This window comes from Schistocerca piceifrons, chromosome 2, assembly GCF_021461385.2.
Source record: "Schistocerca piceifrons isolate TAMUIC-IGC-003096 chromosome 2, iqSchPice1.1, whole genome shotgun sequence".
Taxonomy (NCBI): Eukaryota; Metazoa; Arthropoda; class Insecta; order Orthoptera; family Acrididae; genus Schistocerca; species Schistocerca piceifrons.
Window position 1 is genome coordinate 930,767,019 of NC_060139.1, and position 22,339 is coordinate 930,789,357.

The 22,339-nt window shown below is 43.9% G+C and overlaps 1 protein-coding gene across 1 annotated transcript in view; it reads left to right on the top strand.

Annotated features, from left to right (window-relative positions):
- LOC124776002 (UDP-glucosyltransferase 2-like) overlaps positions 1 to 22,339 on the top strand; it is an 83,866-nt gene that overhangs the window by 15,467 nt on the left and 46,060 nt on the right. Inside the window, exons 3-5 of the mRNA XM_047250844.1 lie at positions 33 to 211; positions 11,791 to 12,250; positions 18,214 to 18,436. Of these exons, the coding sequence (XP_047106800.1) occupies positions 33 to 211; positions 11,791 to 12,250; positions 18,214 to 18,436 (862 nt within the window). The remainder of the gene's footprint in view (positions 1 to 32; positions 212 to 11,790; positions 12,251 to 18,213; positions 18,437 to 22,339) is intronic.

Genomic DNA, 22,339 nt, shown 5'->3' on the forward strand with positions numbered 1-22,339 from the left:
CGTTCGTCGTATCCAGTGTCTCTTTTTTGCAGATTAGTCATGAGAACTTAACAGAAATCGACTTATCTGTGGGGTACAACATCATCGGCGATTTGGACCTGGAATCTACAGCGCAGCAGTCCCCCGTGGAGACGATGTCGATGCTTCGAGACGCCACACCAGTGTGTGTGCAGTGGATGCTGAGGGAACCCGCCGTCCAGCGTTTCATCAGGTGGGTGTTTTCTCAACGTCTCTTCAGATCCGTTTCGCAGTGAAGCGAACGTACCAACTTTGTCAGTTTCCGGATAGTTGACTTATACGTACAGGGTGTGCCACGAAGAATAGTAAGTACTTTGCGAGAAAGTAGTAAAGACTAATTCGAGTAAAACAATCAGTATCACAGATAGGAACGTGAAGCCACTTTACTCACTATTATTTATTCCAGTGGTTTCGAGCTGCGCTACTTTGAAACGCCTCAAGCTGTGTAGCCATGATTAATTAGTACGTCGATTTGGATAGGAGGAATAGGCCAAAAACAAGCCAGCATCGTACGTTAGAACGATCTGTGTGTAATAATCGGGGTTCGTGATTGGGTGATAACAGAGACCTTCCTTCCGGTTCTGTGTACTCCTGGTCCAACCACTCTTCCTCTATCTGTCAAAACCTACCTGCTCTTACCTGGTGTGCATTATGTAGTCGCCATGCACCAGAATTCTCGGAGCCTATCCGTAGCGGCTAAATCTGATTGACAAGAACACTTTTATACTCAACTCACAAGCGACTCCTGACTGAAATAATGGTAATAATACTGATACCGACTTCTGACTGAAATAATAATAATAATAATAATAATAATAATAATAATAATACTTTCACAAAGGACTTTGATAGTTTACGATCCACTTGGCAATTAAGTACCCACCATATTCTTCAAGGCTACAACAAACGACAGATAAAGTCGCGACGAAAATTGTCATCAGCGACTGTTTAATACAACACCGAGAAAGTTCACAAAACGATGATTACCATCGTCCTGCTTACCATCAGCAGGATGAGAGATGACGTAACGACACGACATAACCTTTGTTCACCTAAGCTACTAATATTTTTGAACTTTTGTATCTTTTTTGGTTCTAATAAAACCCCATGTCATTCCAAGCACGTGTGTCAATTTGTACCTCTCTATCTACATTATTCCGTGATTTATTCAGTTTTCAAATTTATACTGACTTTTTGATCACCCGGTGTTTTGACTTTCCCAACCTATGATAAACGATCAAAAATTTAATTCTGCTTCTGAGGTAACTCTCATCAGTAACAGGTCCGTCTTCGCTCTACACCCTTCACGTTGTTCTTCGAACAAGGGCCTGCGACTCCTACTTACAACTTTTTAGCTGCTTGTGTTGTCACACACATCACATTCCCTAATAGACTCTAACCCCAAAAAAAAGGAAGCAAGCCCAGATGACCATTGGACACACCACGGAAAGCGGTGGGATAACAACCTAACTGTCGCCAGCCGTACGACCCAGAAGTGATAGTCTGGGGTACCATTTCACTCCATAGCATAACTATTTTGGTTGTCATCAGCGTCACCCTTAGAGCACAGTGGTACGGTACGTCAACGGTGTTCTATACCATTCAGGGCAAGCCATCTTGGGCTTACATTGCAGCAAGATAACGTTTGCTTACACCCGATCAGATTTGCTACTGCTTGTCTTCGGGCTTGCCAAACCCTACCTCAGGCAAAAATTTCGCTGTTCTCTCCCCAACTGAAAGCATTTGAAGCATTACGGGCAGCGCCCTCCAACAATCTCGGGAGTTTGACGATCTACGTGCCAATTGGACATAATTTGGCATCCTTCATGGGGACATCCAACAATTCTATCAATAAGTGCTTGCATTCAGGCCAGAGATCGACGAGCGCGTTATTGACATCCCTCAAGGGTGTACCTCCATAAAAGTTATAAAACGGAGTACATTCCGCGGAAAACGGATCTGAAGTTTTACTCACAGCTCATGTACCAGTCAATCTATATGCTATGGCAGTACAGCGAAGTAGCTGCAGCTCCAGCAGACTTGCTTGCCACGTGGCTGGTCCAGCTTCGATCCTTCCTCTGGGTAAGCTTTAATTTTTTAAATTGTTTTAAAACTTATAACAACGTTTAAATTAAGTTAACAACTTAAAATATCATCATTTAACTCATAAAACAAACGCCGTCCAAACAGGTCTCGGAAAGCCCAGTGGTACCGAGCGGCTACCATGTCATCTTGAGCCTTAGCGGATATGGATGCGCATGTGCTCAGCACACCGCTCTCCCGACAGCTGTCAGTTTCCGCATCCAGTGCCGCTTCTTCTCAGTAAATAGAATAGCTAATTCACAGGATAAAATTAAAACCATAATGTCAGCCGTGAAGGAAGTGTCTGGTCAGGAGCACAACGTCAACGATATAAAGTCAGTTCTCAGTAAAAATGTTTCTGTTAGTGTTAAGTCAGATATATGTACAGTACTTAACAACCACTTCCTGAGCATTTCTGGTGAATTAAGTAAAAACTTTGTTTCTACACGGAATCATACAACTCCTGTGGAAAATGCATTTCGGAGACTGATGTCTGAAACACACTTCTGTGATACTGGCAAGGGGGAGATAGAGTCAATAACTAAATCACAGAAGCCTAAGAACCCTCATGGATATAATGGAGTATCTAGCAGAATAATAAAGTACTGGGATGCATTTGTTAGCCCTGTACTTAGCCATATTTGTAATTTTTGCTTTAAGAACGGTCAGTTTCCTGAACGACTGAAGTACCCAGTAATAAAGCCGCATTATAAAATGGGGGAAACGGATAACGTACACGATTTTAGTCCTGTTCCTATGCCATCAGTGTTTGCTAAAGTTTCTGAAAAGACTGTGTTTGTAGGGGTTACTGATGATTTTATTTCACGTAATTTGCTATCAAATGTACAGTTTGGTTTTAGAAGTGGTTTAACAACTGAAAATGCTATATTCTCTTTTCTCTGTGAGGTACAGGATGGCTTAAACAAAAGATTTAGAAGTCTAGACATCCTTTTAACTAAAGCATTTGATTACAAATTGTTACTCCAGAAGTTGCACCATTATGCAATACGGGGAGTAGCTCATAATTGGTTCACCTCTTACTGTAATAACAGACAGCAAAAGGTTATTCTCCACAGTGTTGAGAATGGCTATGATGTGGCGTCTGAATGGGGCACGGTTCAATGGGGGTGCCCTGGGGATGAGTGCTGGGGCCTTTGCAGTTCCTTATTTATATAAATGATATGCCCTCTAGTATTACAGGTGACTCTAAAATGCACTACTGGCCATTAAAATTGCTACACCACGAACATGACGTGCTACTCACGCGAAATTTAACCGACAGTAAGAAGATGCTGTGATATGGAAATGATTTGCTTTTCAGAGCATTCACACAAGGTTGGTGCCGGAGGCGAGACCTACAACGTGCTGACATGAGGAAAGTTTCCAACCGATTTCTCATACGCAAACAACGGTTGACTGGCGTTGCCCAGTGACACGTTGTTGTGATCCCTCGTGTAAGGAGGAGAAATGCGTACCATCACGTTTCCGACTTTGATAAAGAACGAATTGTAGCCTATCGCGATTGAGGCTAATCGCATCGCGACATTGTTGCTAGCGTTGGTCGAGATCCAATGACTGTTAGCAGAATATGGAATTGGTGGGATCAGGAGGGTAATACCGAGCGCCGTGCTGGATCCCAACGGCCTCGTATCACTAGCAGTCGAGATGACAGGCATCTTATCCGCATGGCTGTAACGGATCGTACAGCCACGTCTCGATCCCTGAGTCAACAGATGGGGACGTTTGCAAGACAACAACCATCTGCACGAACAGTTCGACGACGTTTGCAGCAGCATGGACTATCAGCTCGGAGACCATGGATGCGGCTACCCTTGACGCTGCATCACAGACAGAAGCGCCTGCGATGGTGTACTCAACGACGATCCTGGGTGCACGAATGGCAAAACGTCATTTCTTCGGATGAATCCAGGTTCTGTTTACAGCATCATGGTGATTGCATCCGTGTTCGGCGACATCGAGGTGTACGCACACTGGAAGCGTGTATTCCTCATCGCCATACTGGCGTATCACCCAGCGTGATGGTATGGGGCGCGATTGGTTACACGTCTCGGTCACCTCTTGTTTGCATTGACGGCACTATGAACAGTGGATGTTACAATTCAGGTGTGATACGACCCGTGGCTCTACCGTTCATTCGATCCCTGCGAAACTCTACATTTCAGCAGGATAATGCACGACGGCATGTTGCAGGTCCTGTGCGGGCCTTTCTGGATACAGGAAATGTTGGACTCCTGCCCTTGCCATAACATTCTCCGGATCTCTCACCAATTTAAAACGTCTGGTCAATGGTGGGCGAGCAACTGGCTCGTCACAAAACGCGTTTCACTACTGTTGATGAACTGTGGTATCGTGTTGAAGCTGCATGGGCAGCTGTACCTGTACGCGCCATCCAAGCTCTGTTTGACTCATTGCCCAGGCGTATCGAGGCCGTTATTACGCCCAGAGGTGGTTGTTCTGGGTACTGATTTCTCAGGATCTATGCACCCAAATTGCGTGAAAGTATAATCACATGTCAGTTCTAGTATAATATATTTGTCGAATCAATACCCGTTTGTCGTCTGCATTTCTTCTTGGTGTAGCAATTTTAATGGCCAGTAGTGTATTTCTGTTTGATGATGACACTAGCTTGGTACTTAAGGATGTTGTGAACAACGCTGGCGCTGTTTCAAGACATAAGTTCAGGACATTAGTTCATGGCTTATAGAAAATAAACTAACGCTAAATCACAGTAGGACTCAGTTTCTATAGTTTCTAATGCACAATTCAACAAAACAAGACGTTTTAATTTTATATAATGGGAGTATGGTTAGTGAAACTGAGCGCTTCTGATTTCTGGGTGTTCAGATAGATAGTAGACTGTCGTTGAAAGCCAACGTTCAGGATCTTGTTCAAAGACTTAATGCTGCCATTTTTACTATTCGAGCGGTACTTGCAGTAAGTGATAATTCGACACGAAAAGTAGTCTACTTTGCTTATTTACATTCGCTTATGTCGTATGGTGTTATATTTTGGGGTAACTCTTCCCATTCTAAAAGGATATTTTTGGCTCAAAATGGGCGGTTCGGGCAATCAGTGGTGAAAGTTAACGAACCTCTTCTCAATCCCTGTTCACGAGTCTGGGTATTTTGATATTGGCCTTTCAATATACACTCCTGGAAATTGAAATAAGAACACCGTGAATTCATTGTCCCAGGAAGGGGAAACTTTATTGACACATTCCTGGGGTCAGATACATCACATGATCACACTGACAGAACCACAGGCACATAGACACAGGCAACAGAGCATGCACAATGTCGGCACTAGTACAGTGTATATCCACCTTTCGCAGCAATGCAGGCTGCTATTCTCCCATGGAGACGATCGTAGAGATGCTGGATGTAGTCCTGTGGAACGGCTTGCCATGCCATTTCCACCTGGCGCCTCAGTTGGACCAGCGTTCGTGCTGGACGTGCAGACCGCGTGAGACGACGCTTCATCCAGTCCCAAACATGCTCAATGGGGGACAGATCCGGAGATCTTGCTGGCCAGGGTAGTTGACTTACACCTTCTAGAGCACGTTGGGTGGCACGGGATACATGCGGACGTGCATTGTCCTGTTGAAACAGCAAGTTCCCTTGCCGGTCTAGGAATGGTAGAACGACGGGTTCGATGACGGTTTGGATGTACCGTGCACTATTCAGTGTCCCCTCGACGATCACCAGTGGTGTACGGCCAGTGTAGGAGATCGCTCCCCACACCATGATGCAGGGTGTTGGCCCTGCGTGCCTCGGTCGTATGCAGTCCTGATTGTGGCGCTCACCTGCACGGCGCCAAACACGCATACGACCATCATTGGCACCAAGGCAGAAGCGACTCTCATCGCTGAAGACGACACGTCTCCATTCGTTCCTCCATTCACGGTTGTCGCGACACCACTGGAGGCGGGCTGCACGATGTTGGGGCGTGAGCGGAAGACGGCCTAACGATGTGCGGGACCGTAGCCCAGCTTCATGGAGACGGTTGCGAATGGTCCTCGCCGATACCCCAGGAGCAACAGTGTCCCTAATTTGCTGGGAAGTGGCGGTGCGGTCCCCTACGGCACTGCGTAGGATCCTACGGTCTTGGCGTGCATCCGTGCGTCGCTGCGTTCCGGTCCCAGGTCGACGGGCACGTGCACCTTCCGCCGACCACTGGCGACAACATCGATGTACTGTGGAGACCTCACGCCCCACGTGTTGAGCAATTCGGCGGTACGTCCACCCGGCCTCCCGCATGCCCACTATACGCCCTCGCTCAAAGTCCGTCAACTGCACATACGGTTCACGTCCACGCTGCCGCGGCATGCTACCAGTGTTAAAGACTGCGATGGAGCTCCGTATGCCACGGCAAACTGGCTGACACTGACGGCGGCGGTGCACAAATGCTGCGCAGCTAGCGCCATTCGACGGCCAACACCGCGGTTCCTGGTGTGTCCGCTGTGCCGTGCGTGTGATCATTGCTTGTACAGCCCTCTCGCAGTGTCCGGAGCAAGTATGGTGGGTCTGACACACCGGTGTCAATGTGTTCTTTTTTCCATTTCCAGGAGTGTATATATATTCCTTACTGTTAACAATGTTAGCTTATTCCCAAGAATAAGCAGCTTTCAGTCAGTTAATACTCGACAAAAATCAAACCTGCATTTACATCGGACTTCCTTAACTCTTGTGCAGAAAGGTGTGCAGTATACTACAGAATCCATTTTCAATAAGCTACCACAAGAATTCAAGAATTTTAGCAGTAATCCATGCGCAATCCAATCGAATCTGACTCCTGAGGTATATTGTCGATTGTTGTTGTTGTTGTTGTGGTCTTTAGTCCTGAGACTGGTTTGATGCAGGTCTCCATGCTACTCTATCCTGTGCAAGCTTCTTCATCTCCCAGTACCTACTGCAGCCTACATCCTTTTGAATCTGCTTAGTGCACTCATCTCTTGGTCTCCCTCTACGATTTTTACCCTCCACGCTGCCCTCCAATACTAAATTGGTGATCCCTCGATGTCTTAGAACATGTCCTACCAACCGATCCCTTCTAGTCCAGCATCCAGTTCCGCACGCATACTCCCAGATATTTTACAGAAGTAACTGCCACCAGTGTTGTTCCGCTATCATATAATCATACAATAAAGGATCCTTCTTTCTATGTATTCGCAATACATTACATTTGTCTATGTTAAGGGTCAGTTGCCACTCCCTGCACCAAGTGCCTATCCGCTGCAAATCTTCCTGCATTTCGCTACAATTTTCTAATGCTGCAACTTCTCTGTATACTACAGCATAACCGCGAAAAGCCGCATGGAACTTCCGACACTATCTACTAGGTCATTTATATATATTGTGAAAAGCAATGATCCCATAACACTCCCCTGTGGCACGCCAGAAGTTACTTTAACGTCTGTAGACGTCTCTCCATTGATAACAACATGCTGTGTTCTGTTTGCTGAAAACTCTTCAATCGAGCCACACAGCTGGTCTGATATTCCGTAGGCTCTTACTTTGTTTATCAGGCGACAGTGCGGAACTGTATCGAACGCCTTCCGGAAGTCAAGGAAAATAGCATCTACCTGGGAGTCTGTATCTAATATTTTCTGGGTCTCATGAACAAATAAAGCGAATTGGGTCTCACACGATCACTGTTTCCGGAATCCATGTTGATTCCTACAGAGCAGATTCTGGGTTTACAAAAACGACATGATACTCGAGCAAAAAACATGTTCTCAAATTCTACAACAGATCGGCGTCAGAGATATAGGTCTATAGATTTGCGCAGCTGCTCGACGACATTACAATGTCATCGGCGAACCTCAAAGTTTTTATTTCTTCTCCATGGATTTTAATAACTACTCCGAACTTTTCTTTTGTTTCCTTTATTGCTTGCTCAATATACAGATTGAATAACATCGGGGATAGGCTACAACCCTGTCTCACTCCCTTCCCAACCATTGCTTCCCTTTCATACACCTCGACTCTTAAAACTGCCATCTGCTTTCTGTACAAATTGTAAATAGCCTTTCGCTCACTGTATTTTACCCCTGCCACCTTCATAATTTGAAAGAGAGTATTAAAATCAACATTGTCAAAAGCTTTCTCTAAGTCTACAAATGCTAGAAACGCAGGTTTGCCTTTCCTTAATCTTTATTCTAAGATAAGTCGTAGGGTCGGTATTGCCTCACGTGTTCCAACATTCCTACGGAATCCAAACTGATCTTCCCCGAGGTCGGCTTCTGCCAGTTTTTCCAGTCGTCTGTAAAGAATTCGCGTTAGTATTTTGCAGCTGTGACTTATTAAACTGATAGTTCGGTAATTTTCATATCTGTCAACACCTGCTTTCTTTGGGATTGGGATTATTATATTCTTCTTGAAGTCTGAGGGTATTTCGCCTGTCTCATACATCTTGCTCACCAGATGGTAGAGTTTCGTCAGGACTGGCTCTCCCAAGGCTGTCAGCAGTTCTAATGGAATGTTGTCTACTCCCGGGGCCTTGTTTCGACTCAAGTCTTTCAGTGCTCTGTCAAACTCTTCACGCAATATCATATCTCCCATTTCATCATCATCTACATCCTCTTCCATTTCCATAATACTGTCCTCGAGTACATCGCCCTTGTATATACACTCTATATACTATTTCCACCTTTCTGCTTTCCCGTCTTTGCTTAGAACTGGGTTTCAATTTGATCTCTTGATATTCATGCAAGTGGTTCTCTTTTCTCCAAAGGTGTCTTTAATTTTCCTGTAGGCAGTATCTATCTTACCCCTAGTGAGATAAGCCTCTACATCCTTACATTTGTCCTCTAGCCATGCCTGCTTAGCCATTTTGCACTTATTGTCGATATCATTTTTGAGACGTTTGTATTCCTTTTTGCCTGCTTCACTTACTGCATTTTCATATTTTCTCCTTTCATAAATTAAATTCAATATTTCTTGTGTTACTCAAGGATTTCTACTAGCCCTCGTCTTTTTACCTATTTGATCCTCTGCTGCCTTCAATATTTCATTCCTCAAAGTTACCCATTCTTCTTCTACTGTATTTCTTTCCCCCATTCCTGTCAATTGGTCAATTGTTCCCTTATGTTCTCCCTTAAACTCTGTAGAACATCTGGATCTTTCAGTTTATCCAGGTCCCATCTTCTTAAATTCCCAGCTTTTTGCAGTGTCTTCAGTTTTAATCTATAGTTCATAACCAATAGATTGTGGTCAGAGTCCACATCTGCCCCTGGAAATGTCTTACAATTTAAAACCTGGTTCCTAAATCTCTGTCTTACCATTATATAATCTATTTGATACCTTTTAGTATCTCCAGGGTTCTTCCATGTATACCACCTTCCATGTATACAACCTTCTTTCATGATTCTTAAACCAAGTGTTAGCTATGATTAAGCTATGCTCTGCGCAAAATTCTACCAGACGGCTTCCTCTTTCATTTCTCTCCCCCAATCCATATTCACCTACTATGTTTCCTTCTTTCTCTTTTCCCACTCTTGAATTCCAGTCACCCATGACTATTAAATTTTCGTCTCCCTTCACTACCTGAATAATTTCTTTTATCTCATCATACATATAATCAATTCCTTCGTCATCTGCAGAGCTAGTTGGCATATAAACTTGTACTACTGTAGTAGGCGTGGGCTTCGTGTCTATCTTGGCAGTTCAAAGTTCTAGGGGACTAATGACCTCAGCAGTTGAGTCCCATAGTGCTCAGAGCCATTTGAACCATTTTTTTTCTATCTTGGCCACAATAATGCGTTCACTATGCTGTTTGTAGTAGCTTGCCCGTACTCCTATTTTTTATTCATTATTAAACCTACTCCTGCATTACCCCTATTTGATTTTGTATTTATAACCCTGTATTCACCTGACCAAAAGTCAAAAGTCTTGTTCCTCCTGCCACCGAACTTCACTAATTCCCACTGTATCTAACTTTAACCTATCCATTTCCGTTTTTAAATTTTCTAACCGACCTGCCCGACTAAGGGATCTGACATTCCACGCTCCGATCCGTAGAACTCCAGTTTTCTTTCTGCTGATAACAACGTCCTCTTGAGTATTCCCCGCCTGGAGTTCCGGATGGGGGACTATTTTACCTCCGGAATATTTTACGCAAGAGGACGCCATCATCATTTAATCATACAGTAAAGCTGCATGCCGTCGGGAAAAATTACGGCTGTAGTTTCCCCTTGCTTTTAGCCGTTCGCAGTACCAGAACAGCAAGGCTATTTTGGTTAGTGTTACACGGCCAGATCAGTCAATCATCCAGACTGTTGGCCCTGCAACTACTGAAAAGGCTGCTGCTCCTCTTCAGGAACCACACTCTGAACAGATACCCCTTCGTTGTGGTTGCACCTACGGTACGGCTATCTGTATCGTTGAGGCACGCAAGCCTCCCCACCAACGGCAAGGTCCATGGTTCATGGTGGGGGGGGGGGAGGGGTATTTTTGATTACGTTAACATATATTCCTTGTCTTTTTTTGAATTCATAAACATTTTACTTCATCTGTTAGTACTTTTATGTTGTAATTTGCTCCTCAGTTTGGTCCTACGAAACTAGACGTGTAAAATAAAATAAATAAAAAGTCCTAATATTCCTCAGTTTACTGAGGATTTGCCTTGTCACTTTAACCGATGTGATGTGTTTCCAAATGTGATACGTGCAAATGATAATTAGTTCCATATTTAGTGCTGTAAATACATCCTTTTATCCTTTTTTGTTTATGTCCTTGCCTTCCAGTTTAACCATACACACGACATGCAGTAACTCAAAATACACTCTTGTGGATTATCACTTTCGACTCCTTCAAGTATTATCACTTTTGCTGCAAATCAAGATTGTTACGTATCTCGAAAATGTTTGATAGGGAATCGTATTGTCGACAGGAAACTAGGTACAGTGCCACCTAGAAATGGATATTATTCACCCCTGCTGCTGCTCTCTGTTCAAATCATATGGTTCAAATGGCTCTGAGCACTATGGGACTTAACTTCTCAGGTCATCAGTCCCCTAGAACTTAGAACTACTTAACCTAACTAACCTAAGGACATCACACACATCCATGCCCGAGGCAGTATTCCAACCTGCGACCGTAGCAGTCGCGCGGTTCCAGACTGTAGCGCCTAGAACCGCTCGGCGCTCTCTGTTCCCCGCAGTGTATTACATTGAGGAATTAGGATCCTCTCCAAATAATGATACCGTCAAATTCAAGTATTTGTAAAATGGTGTCACAGTCCTTATGAAGGTTATTTTACCAACGACGATTCTAGAAATTGTGCTTCGTTCGAAATGTTTCAGTGTAGAAAATAATTTTTTACATCGAAACTACCAATGTTTAAAGATGGTGTCATTCAAGTAAACTCTGTAGGTTACGAACACTAACCTTTCTTCCTCATTTAAAATTTAAGAAACCATCATTCGCCGGCAGGGGTGGCCGAGCTGTTCTAGGCGCTACAGGCTCGCTACGGTCGCAGGTTCGAATACTGCCTCGGGCATGGATGTGTTTGACGTCCTTAGGTTAGTTATGTTTAAGTAGTAGTACGTTTTAGGGGACTGATGACCTGAGAAGTTAAGTCCCATAGTGCTCAGAGCCATTTGAACCATTTTGAACCAAAACCATCATTCAAAAAGTAATTTTCGCTAAAAATATCCATTTATCTTTACAGCAAGCGAGACAACTTCGACTTGGTGATCATGGAGCGGATGCCATCCCAGGCTTTCTTCGGCCTGATCCACAACGCGGGATCGCCTCCGCTGGTGGGCATGATCACGCTGCCGGCGTTCGCGCCCGTCTACCACGCCATGGGCAACCTTATGAACCCGGCCTACTCGCCCGACGTCTGGGTCGGGTACTCCGACCATATGAGCTTCTGGCAGCGCGCGTACAACGCCTACTTCCAGCTGAGATTCTGCTACATGTGGTACTTCCAGATACAGCCGACCCAGGAGGCGATCATGAGGCAGTACTTCGGACCGGGACCACCGCCAGTGCACGAGACGGAGCGAAACGTGAGCCTCCTCATCATCAACAGCCACTTTTCCGTCGACTACCCTCGCCCCCTTTTACCCAATATCCTGGAGATCACTGGTATCCATGTGCAGACGCAGACGAAGCCATTGCCGAAGGTAATCAGTGTTTTATATTCTTTCTTCCTATGTGGAACTTTCATAACGATACAAACACACTGCTGGTTTTTGTTGTATGGGCATTAGGCCGTAACCCAGTTCACGGGTATTGAATGCCAGGACCCAGTCTCGCCTTATGCAAAATTGTAACAAACGGCTAGAAGTTCGGGGCACTGAATTACGTCTGCTGTGGGTTCACGGGTATTGAATGCCAGGACCCAGTCTCGCCTTATGCAAAATTGTAACAAACGGCTAGAAGTTCGGGGCACTGAATTACGTCTGCTGTTTGAGAAATACCGTCTCCTCGGCAGACTAAAAAGATATGTCAAAAGAATTTAAAATATTCATTTATGTTACTGGGACCATGTACGTAGAACTGAATAGAAAAGTGAGGAATAAAACCCTAATCAAATTCTGTAAAACAATGGCAGTACCATCCGTGCTTTATGACAGTGAGTCTTGGACACTAACAGCTAAACGTAAATCACGAATCCAAGACGCAGAAATTGTGGTGTCACCGCCAGACACCACACTTGCTAGGTGGTAGCCTTTAAATCGGCCGCGGTCCGTTAGTATACGTCGGACCCGCGTGTCGCCACTATCAGTGATTGCAGACCGAGCGCCGCCACACGGCAGGTCTAGTCTACAGAGACTCCCTAGCACTCGCCCCAGTTGTACAGCCGACTTTGCTAGGGATGGTTCACTGCCTACATACGCTCTCATTTGCAGAGACGACAGTTTAGCGTAGCCTTCAGCTATGTCATTTGCTACGACCTAGCAAGGCGCCATATTCTTCAAGAATGTATTCTGAACAGATAATATTGTGAATCATGCACCGTCAAGAGCGACGTTCATCATTAATGGATTAAAGTTAACTAATTACGTCCGCTTTCTGAATTCTCATTCCTTGTCATGTTCCAGACCTCACGTCAATATAGTTCTTCCCTCCTCAAGCTAGCCTGCTTGAGCTAACACGGTGTTGGCTCTTCTGCTAACACAAAAGAAATATTTTTAAGAAGAGCAGGTAGCTATAGACTATCTGATACAAGGAATACAACAATCAGACTATAATTAGGACTTAAAAGCATAAATGATCAGATGAAGGAATATAGAAATAAATCGACAGGTCATGTCACAAGAATGAATGTGAACAGAATGCGTCAAGAGCAATGAATTATCGACCAATAAGCAAATGATCAAAAGGTAGACCAAGAAAGAGGTGGAAAGATTAAACACTAACTAAGCACCCACAATAGAGGAACTGAACGAGAAGTCATGAAAAGATAGAAGAGGAAATAGGAGAAGAATATTAATATCAGCTAGATCATGAGTCTATTCATTGAAAAGATCTTGGAAAAATGTAAATGCTCAAAGAAAATCATTTAAAACTCAATCCATCAAGAAGCAATTCGTTTCACTACTAGATATGTTGTCAGTGTTTCACATGATCATTCAGGGAGTGCGGCACTATCGACTTTTGTCTACATCTCTCTAAACATTTCGTGCATCTCCAGTGAGGAAATCTCCCATTTACACTTCTAGCATCTCTTGATTTCGTACTTTATCAGTCCACGTTGTCCATCTATAGCCATAGACTATTATGTACTTAATCAGAAATAAAATGACAGTACTTAGAAAGAGACCTTTCATTCCCGCAACAGTGCGTGGAATAGCATGATTTTCACCATACATAGACGTTGCTCGTGCTTCGCACGTTGTACATTGTTCATATTTACCTTGAAAGTGTCAACGAGCATGTTTCTTTTAACTATAAATTTTCATTCAGTCATTTCCTCATGTAAATCCTTTAATACCTAATCTGGTTCCGATTCATTAGTTATCAACTGTAGTCCATAAATAAACCATGGCGGATGGCTGCATCAGAGTATGACTGATTTAACATTTCCCTGCTGCTACTAGAGTATATAATATACCGTCAGGTCGTACGTTTTGAATATTTGAAGTGGTTTTGCAGTTTTAGTGAAATTTTCACTTGCCGTTAGACTGGCTGTGAAAACTCGTCAGCAGGTAAGAAAACTTAATAAATTCTGCTTTCGATGCAATTTATAAACTGCTGGCAAAATGTGCAACACATTCAAGGACTGTGTTTAATTGCATGAACGTATAATATGCGCATACAAAGGTGTTGTAGTGTGTTATTTATTCGTCACATCCAGCAGCGATCAGATGGCGCTCAGGAGGTCTAACTGTTTTGAGTCTGCGTGCAGCGAATGTGCTGAGTTTACAGGTGAACAGTGTTTGCAGCATTCATTCTCGGGTAGCCGGTTGAAGACTACGTACTCCTGTTGAACAACTTCAGACATTTGAACGGGGTCGCACTGCGAGCTTTCACGAAGATGGATTGCTCTGCATATTGCGCATAACCCACATCTACATTAATACACTAGAATCCACCTGCATGGTGGAGGGTACTTCTAGCACTACAAACTGATTCCCCTTTTCCAGTTCAACTCGCGAATGGCGCGGGCTAAGAACAATTACCGGTAAGCCACTGTATTAGCTCTAATTTCTCGATTTTTTTCATCGTGGTGATTTCGAGAGGTATATGTGAGATTAAGTAATATGTCGTGCAACTATTTCCGGAAATTGGTCTCTCTAAACTTCAATAATTAACCTCTCCGCGATGTATGTAATTCCTCTCTTGTAACACTTGTCATTAAGTTTGTTGGCCATCTCTCTAACGCTCTCGCGCCAGCTAAATGATCCCATGACGAAACGCGCCGCTCTCCATTGGATCTTTATCTCCTCTGTCAGCTACTTCCTCCATGGATGAGCTACATTTCTGTAAGATTCTTCCTATGAATCTCAGCCTGGCATCTGCTTTTCCCACTGTTTGCTTTATGTGGTCATTCCACGTAATGACGCTCTGGATAGTTACGCCTAAATATTTCCAGCAATTTCTCATCAATAGTGTAGTTCACAGTAGTGAATTTCTTTTCCTATACAGGCACAATGTGGCAACAGCCTTGCCACAGTGGATACACTGGTTCCCGTGAGATCACCGAAGTCAAGCGCTATTGGTGTGGCCGGCGCTTGAATGGGTGACCGTCCAGCCGCCATGCGCTGTTGCCGTTTTTCGGGGTGCACTCAGCCTCGTGATGCCAATTGAGGAGCTACTCGACCGATCGAAGAGTAGCGGCATCGGTCAAGAATACCATCTTACGACTGGGAGAGCGGTGTGCTGACCCCATGCCCCTCCTGTCGGCATCCTCCTCTGAGGATGACACGGCGGTCAGATGGTCCCAGTAGGCCGCTCGTGGCCTGAAGACGGTGTGCTTTGTTTTATATATGCACAATACATTGCATTTATTTAGGTCCAGAGACGGTGGTGCGTCTCTGCTTTCAGCAGTAGTCTGTGGAACATTCCCACACGCATTGATCACTTTCTGGAGTCTGCATAAAGCAGACGCACTTCAAGTTCGACCCATTGTGCGAGCAGCAATGGCCGACTGCACAGCATCGAGGGAAGAAAACAGGGAACATGTTGCACCTGCAGTGTCTCAAATGACCATTGGGAATTGTCTGCTTGCAACAGGACTAACAACATTTGTGGATCTGGCCAATCTGACACCACGACACCGACAATCTGGGCTACTCTTCTGTCGTGAAAGAGTTGACTTAAGAGTAGAATGGCGCTTTTCTGTATTCAATGATGAGAGTAGTTTCTGACTGCATGCGAGTGATGGACGTACGAGGGCTATTCAGAAAGTAGGGAACGTTTCCGTCTGACGCCGCTAGGCACGCGCTGATCCCATATATTTTCGTATGTGCGTGCTCAGCAGCTCAGTCGGAATCCATCTGCGACAGCGGGGCCGTCTCTGCGCTTCTGGTTTTTTTCGATATTCGAATCTGAAATGTGCGCTACATTCGAAAATCCCGCCAGTTGTGAGGTGCGGTCTGTGATACGGTTTTGTTGGCAAAACACCTAAAACCTACAGAAATTTATCATGAACTGTGCGAAGTGTACGGAAATAACGTAATGAGTGAATGTTTCGTCCGGAAATGGTGCATTCGGTTTAAAAATGGCCGAAACAACGTTCATAATGAAGAGAAGAGTGGACGCCCGAGCATTGTGGCTGACTATCTTGTCGCTAAAGTTGATGGAACGATTCGTGAAAACCGTCGCTTCACAATAATGGAGCTTTCGCTTTCTTTTCCACAAGTTTCACGGACTTTGTTATTTGAAATTGTCACTCAAAAGCTAAGCTACCACAAATATTGTGCCCGACGGGTGCCCAAAATGCTTACAGAGCACCATAGAGAACAGCGAATGGGGACAACGTTGACATTTCTGGAGGCCTACCACAAACATGGTGATTCATTACTGGATCGAATTGTAACCGGTGACGAGACTTGGGTGAAACACGTCAATTGCGAGACAAAATTACAGTCCATTGAGTGTAGCACACAGGGTCCCCCCAAAAACTAAGAAAATGTTTGCAAACCTTGTCAGCAAGGAAGTTGATGGTGACACTGTTTTGAGATAGGCAAGGTGTGCTTCTTATTGATTTTCTCGAACGTGGAGCAACCATAAATTCTGCCTGGTACTGTCAAGCGTTGCACAGCCTTAGAAGATCACTTCAAAACAAACGCCGAGGAAAGCTGACGTCCAAAATTTTGTTTTTGCACGACAATGCCCGACCTCACACGGCAAACCGCATTACAGAACTCCTTAATGCATTCAAATGGGAAATTTTCTCTCATCCGCCCTTCAGCCCCGATCTTGCACCAAGCGACTTCCACTTGTTTCCCAAGATGAAGAACTGGCTTGCAACGCACTGCTTTGGTGACGACGTGGAACTCCAGGCGGGCGTGACTCACTGGCTGAACGCTCAGGTGGAAGAATTTTACGACGAAGGTATTTCAGATCTTGTCCACCGCTATAAGTGCCTCAATGTGTTTGGTGACTAAGTGGAAAAGTAGTATGTCAGTCGCTCTTTCAGATGTATAATAAAATACACTTCTTGCACTTAGTTTTTTTAATGCCAAAACGTTCCCTACTTTCTGAATAGCCCTCGTACATATGTACGATGTACACCTGGAGAGTGGCCTATTCCATAGTGCATTTGCCGACGACACAGAGGTCCCACCCCCGGCTTCATGTTGTGAGGAGCCACCAGTTACAGCTCGCGCTCACACTTGGTATTTCTGCAGCCTACAGTAACCAGTGCCTGTTACTTTGCACAGGTTTTTATCCCCGTGCTACTTCTGTTTCTGCGACAGGAAGGTGATGACCTGCAGCATGACAGTGCACTCCACATACGGTTGCTGCGAGGGAAGGTGCCCTTTGCGGTATAAAACTGCCCTGGCCAGCAGGATCACCAGATCTCTTGCCAACGAAAAACGTATCACACATGATGAACTGGGGACTCACTCGTTCTCCAGGGCCTACAAGAACCATTGCCGAATCAGAACAAAAGGCCCAAGCTGCTTACGATAATCGATCGCAGGATGCCGTTCGGTACCTTTATGGTCGTTTACACACAAGAATATTCGCCTGCTTTGCACTCTGTGTATCCGTACGACTGTTTGGTCACCCTCTGTGCGAAATATGTGTTTTATTTGGACTTAATTTTTTATCATACATTCCTACAGTTATAGACTATCTGTCACTTGTCACTAAAATGAACTTGATTTTGAGAATGTCGCATTTCTTTTCTGGGAGTGTATGTTTCAGTACTTCAAACCAAAGAACTGACATTGGGGCCGGCCGCGGTGGCCGAGCGGTTCTAGGCGCTTCAGTCCGGAAACGCGCGACTGCTACGGTCGCAGGTTCGAATCCTGCCTCGGGCATGGATTTGTGTGATGTCCTTAGGTTAGTTAGGTTTAAGTAGTTGTAAGTTCTAGGGGACTGATGACCTCAGAAGTTAAGTCCCATAGTGCTCAGAGCCATTTGAACCATTTGAACTGACATTGGTTGTATATTCTCGTGGCTGTTCCAGGATATCCAGGAGTTTATTGACGGGGCAGAGCACGGTCTGATATACATGAGTCTGGGATCCAATGTCAGGAGCAGCGGTTTGCCGTGGCAGAAAGTCCAGGCCTTCCTGGACGCCTTTCGGGAACTCCCACAGCGCGTCCTCTGGAAGTGGGAGAACAAGACCCTACCTGGACAGCCACCAAACGTGATGGTCAGCAAGTGGTTGCCTCAGCAGGACATACTAGGTGAGCTCCGATTTCGGCTCCTAACAACCGCTTATTTATTTATTTATTTACTCGTCAATTTCCGTAAGACCAAATTGAGGAGCAAATTTCCGAGGTCACAGAAGGTGTCAGTAAATTACAACGTAAAAGTAATAACAGATAAAAATAAATGTTTATGAACCCGAGAAAAGTCACTCCATAAGTTTAAGTAAACGCAATCAACAATACAACAAGAATCAGCTTAATTTTTCAAGGAAGTCCTCGACAGAATAAAGGAGTGACCCATCAGGAAACTCTTCAGTTTCGATTTGAAAACGCGTGGATTACTGCTAAGATTTTTGAATTCGTGTGGTAGCTTATAGAAAATGGACGCAGCAGTATACTGCACACCTTTTTGCACAAGTGTTAAGAAGTCCGACCCAAATGCAGGTCTGCATTCTGTCGAGTATTAACCGAGTGAAAGCTGCTTATTCTTGGCAATAAGCTAATATTGTTAATAAGAAATCGCAGTAAGGAATATACATATTGAGAGGCCATTGTCCAAATACCCAGTCTCGTGAACAGGGGTGGACAAGAGGTTCATGAACTCACACCACTTATTGCCCGAACCGCCCGTTTGTGAGCCAAGAATATCCTTTTAGAATCGGAAGAGTTACCCCAAAATATAATACCATTCGACATAAGCGCATGAAAATAAGCAAAATAATTTTCGTGTCGAACTTTCACTCATTTCTGATACCGTTCGCAAAGTAAAAAAGGCAGTATTAAGTTTTTGAACAAGATCCTGAACATGGGCTTTCCACGACAGCTTACTATCTATCTGAACACCTAGGAATTTGAACTGTTCAGATTCACTAATCATATGTCCATTCTGTGAAAAACTTCAGGTTTCGCTGAATTGTTTGTTAGAAACTGTAAAAACTGAGTCTTACTGTGATTTAGTTCATTTTTTACAAGCCATGAACTTAGGTCATGTACTGCACTATTTGAAACCGAGCCAATGTTGCTCAGAGCATCCTTTACTACCAAGCTAATGTCGTCATCAAACAGAAATATTTTAGAGTTACTGGTAATACCAGAGGGCATATCATTTATATAAATAAGGAACAGGAGTGGCCCCAACACTGATCCCTGGGGCACTGCCACTTGACAGTACCCTACTCTGACCCCACATCACAGCATTACCAACATTGTCAATAATGACCTTTTTCAACCTGTTGCTAAAGTAAGAGGTGAACCAATTGTGAGCTACTTCCCGTATTCCGTGATGGTCCAACTTCTGGAGCAATATTTTGTGATCAACACAATCAAATGCCTTAGTTAAATCAAAAAATATGCCAAGCGTTCGGAACCTATTGTTTAGCCCATCCAGTACCTCACAGAGAAAAGGGAATATAGCTTTTGGAGTTGTTAAACGACTTCTAAAGCCGAATTGTACATTTAATAGCAAATCGTGTGATATGAAATGAACAATTATCCTTACACACACAGCCTTTTCAATAACTTTTGCAAACGTTGGTGGCATAGAAATAGGTCTAAAATTATCTACATTGTCCTTTTTCCCATTTTTATAAAGCGGCTTTACTAACTGAGTATTTTAATCGCTCAGGAAACTGACCATACCTAAAGGAAAAATAACAAATATGGCTAAATACTGGGCTAACGTGTACAGCACAGTACTTTAATATTCTGCTAGACACTCCATCATAACCATGAAAGTCCTTAGTCTTCAGTGATTTAATTATTGACTCAATCTCCCTCTTGTCTGTATCACGGGGGAGTATTTCAGACATCCATTAGGAAAGGCATTTGCCAAGAAAGTTATATGATTTCTTGTAGAAACCAAATTTTTATTTAATTCGCCAGCAATGATAAGAAAATGATTGTTAAATACTGTACATATATCTCATTTTTCGGTGACAGAAATATTTTTACTACAAACTGACTTTATATCGTCGACCTTGTGCTGCTGTCCAGACACTTCCTTCACAACTGACCATATGGTTTTAATTTTATCCTGTGAATTAGGTATTCTATTTGCATACCACATACTCTTCGCCTTCCTAATAACATTTATCAGCGTCTTTCAGTACAGTTTGTAATGGACTACTGTTGCTTGATTTTGACTACTTCTAACATTTTAGTAATTAATTTCCACTTTGTTCTAAAAGATTGTATTTATCATCTATGTTATCGGCACTATAAATATCCTGCCACTCTTGTTCCTTGACAAGGTTTAAAAAACTCTCTATTGCTGTTGGATTAACGTTACTACATAGTTAGTAATTAAATATGACACTGGTTTGGGTACAAAAGCCTTTTAATGTTAAAACTTGTGAGTCATGGCCTGAAAGTCCATTCACGTTCTTACTAACAGAATGTTCATCCAGTAATGAAGATTGAATAAAAATATTGTCTATGGCTGTGCTACTGTTCCCCTGCACCCTAGTTGGAAAAAAGATAGTCTGCATCAGTTCATATGAATTTAGGAGATGTACCAACATTCTTTTTCTTGCACCATCATATACAAAATTAATATGGAAGTCAACAAATGTAACTAATTTCTGGTACTTCCTACAAATTGAATCAAGAACACTGTCTAGCTTGAGCAGAAATGCTCGAAGTCGGAGTTAGGGGACCTATAAACAACAATTAGAAGTTTAATTTCACTAAATTCAACTGCCCCTGCACAACATTCAAATATCTGTTCAGTGCACTGTCGTGATACATTTATGGACTCAAAGGGAATGCTATTTTCTACGTACATAGCCACTCTCCCACCCAGCAAGACACTCCTTGATAAACAGCCAGCTAAGCTTTATCCTGGCTTGCTTACTAAATGAAAATTTCAAGTCTCAGATTAATTTAGCAGACCTCATGTCGACACGTCAAGAGATATGTTGCTGGTAGGTATTAAACCGATATGATAAGTCATGGGATAGCGATATGCCCATATGCATACGGCGGTATATCGCGTACACAAGGTATAAGAGGGCAGTGCATTGGCGGAGCTGTCATTTGCTCTCAGGCGGTTCATGTGAAAAGGATTCCGACGTTATTGTGACCGCACGACAAGAGTCAACAGACTTGGAACGCGGAATGGTAATTGGAACTAGGCGTGTGGGACATTTCAGTCCCAGTGTACTGATAATACCAAATTTCAGGCATTACCTCTCAACACGGGCAAAGCAGCCGACGCCCTTCACTTAACGACCGACAGCAGCGGCATTTCCGTAGAGACAACAGACAAGCAACACTGCGTGAATTAACCGCAGAAACCGCTGTGGGACGTACGACGAACGTATTTGTTGGAACTGTGCGACGAAATTTTGCGGTAATGGACTATGGCAGCAGACGACCGATGCGAGTGCCTTTGCTAACAGGATGACATCGCCTGCAGCACCTCTCCTGGGCTCGTGATCATGTCGGTTGGACGCTATACGATTGGAATACTTTGGCCTAGTGAGTCCCGATGTCAGCTGGTAAGAGTTGATAGTAGGTTTCGAGTGCTGCGAAGACCCCACGAAGCCATTGACCCAAGTTTTCAACAGGGCACTGCGCAAGCTGATGGTGGCTCCATAATGGTGAGGGCTGTGATACATGTGACACACACTGTGTCCTCTGTCTAACTGACAGATGATTGACTGGAAATGGTTATGTTCGGCTACTTGGAGACCATATGAAGCCATAGACATCATGTTTTCAAACAACGATGGAAATTTCATGGATGGCAATGTGCCATGTCTCCAGGCCACAAATGTTTGCGATTGGTTTGGAGAACATTCTGGACAGTTCGTGGTTTCCAGACATGAATTCCATTGAACATTTGTGGGACGTAATCGGAAGGTCACAAAATGTGTACCGGCAACACTTTCGCAATTATGGACGGCTATGGTGGCAGCATGGCTCAATATTTCTGCAAAG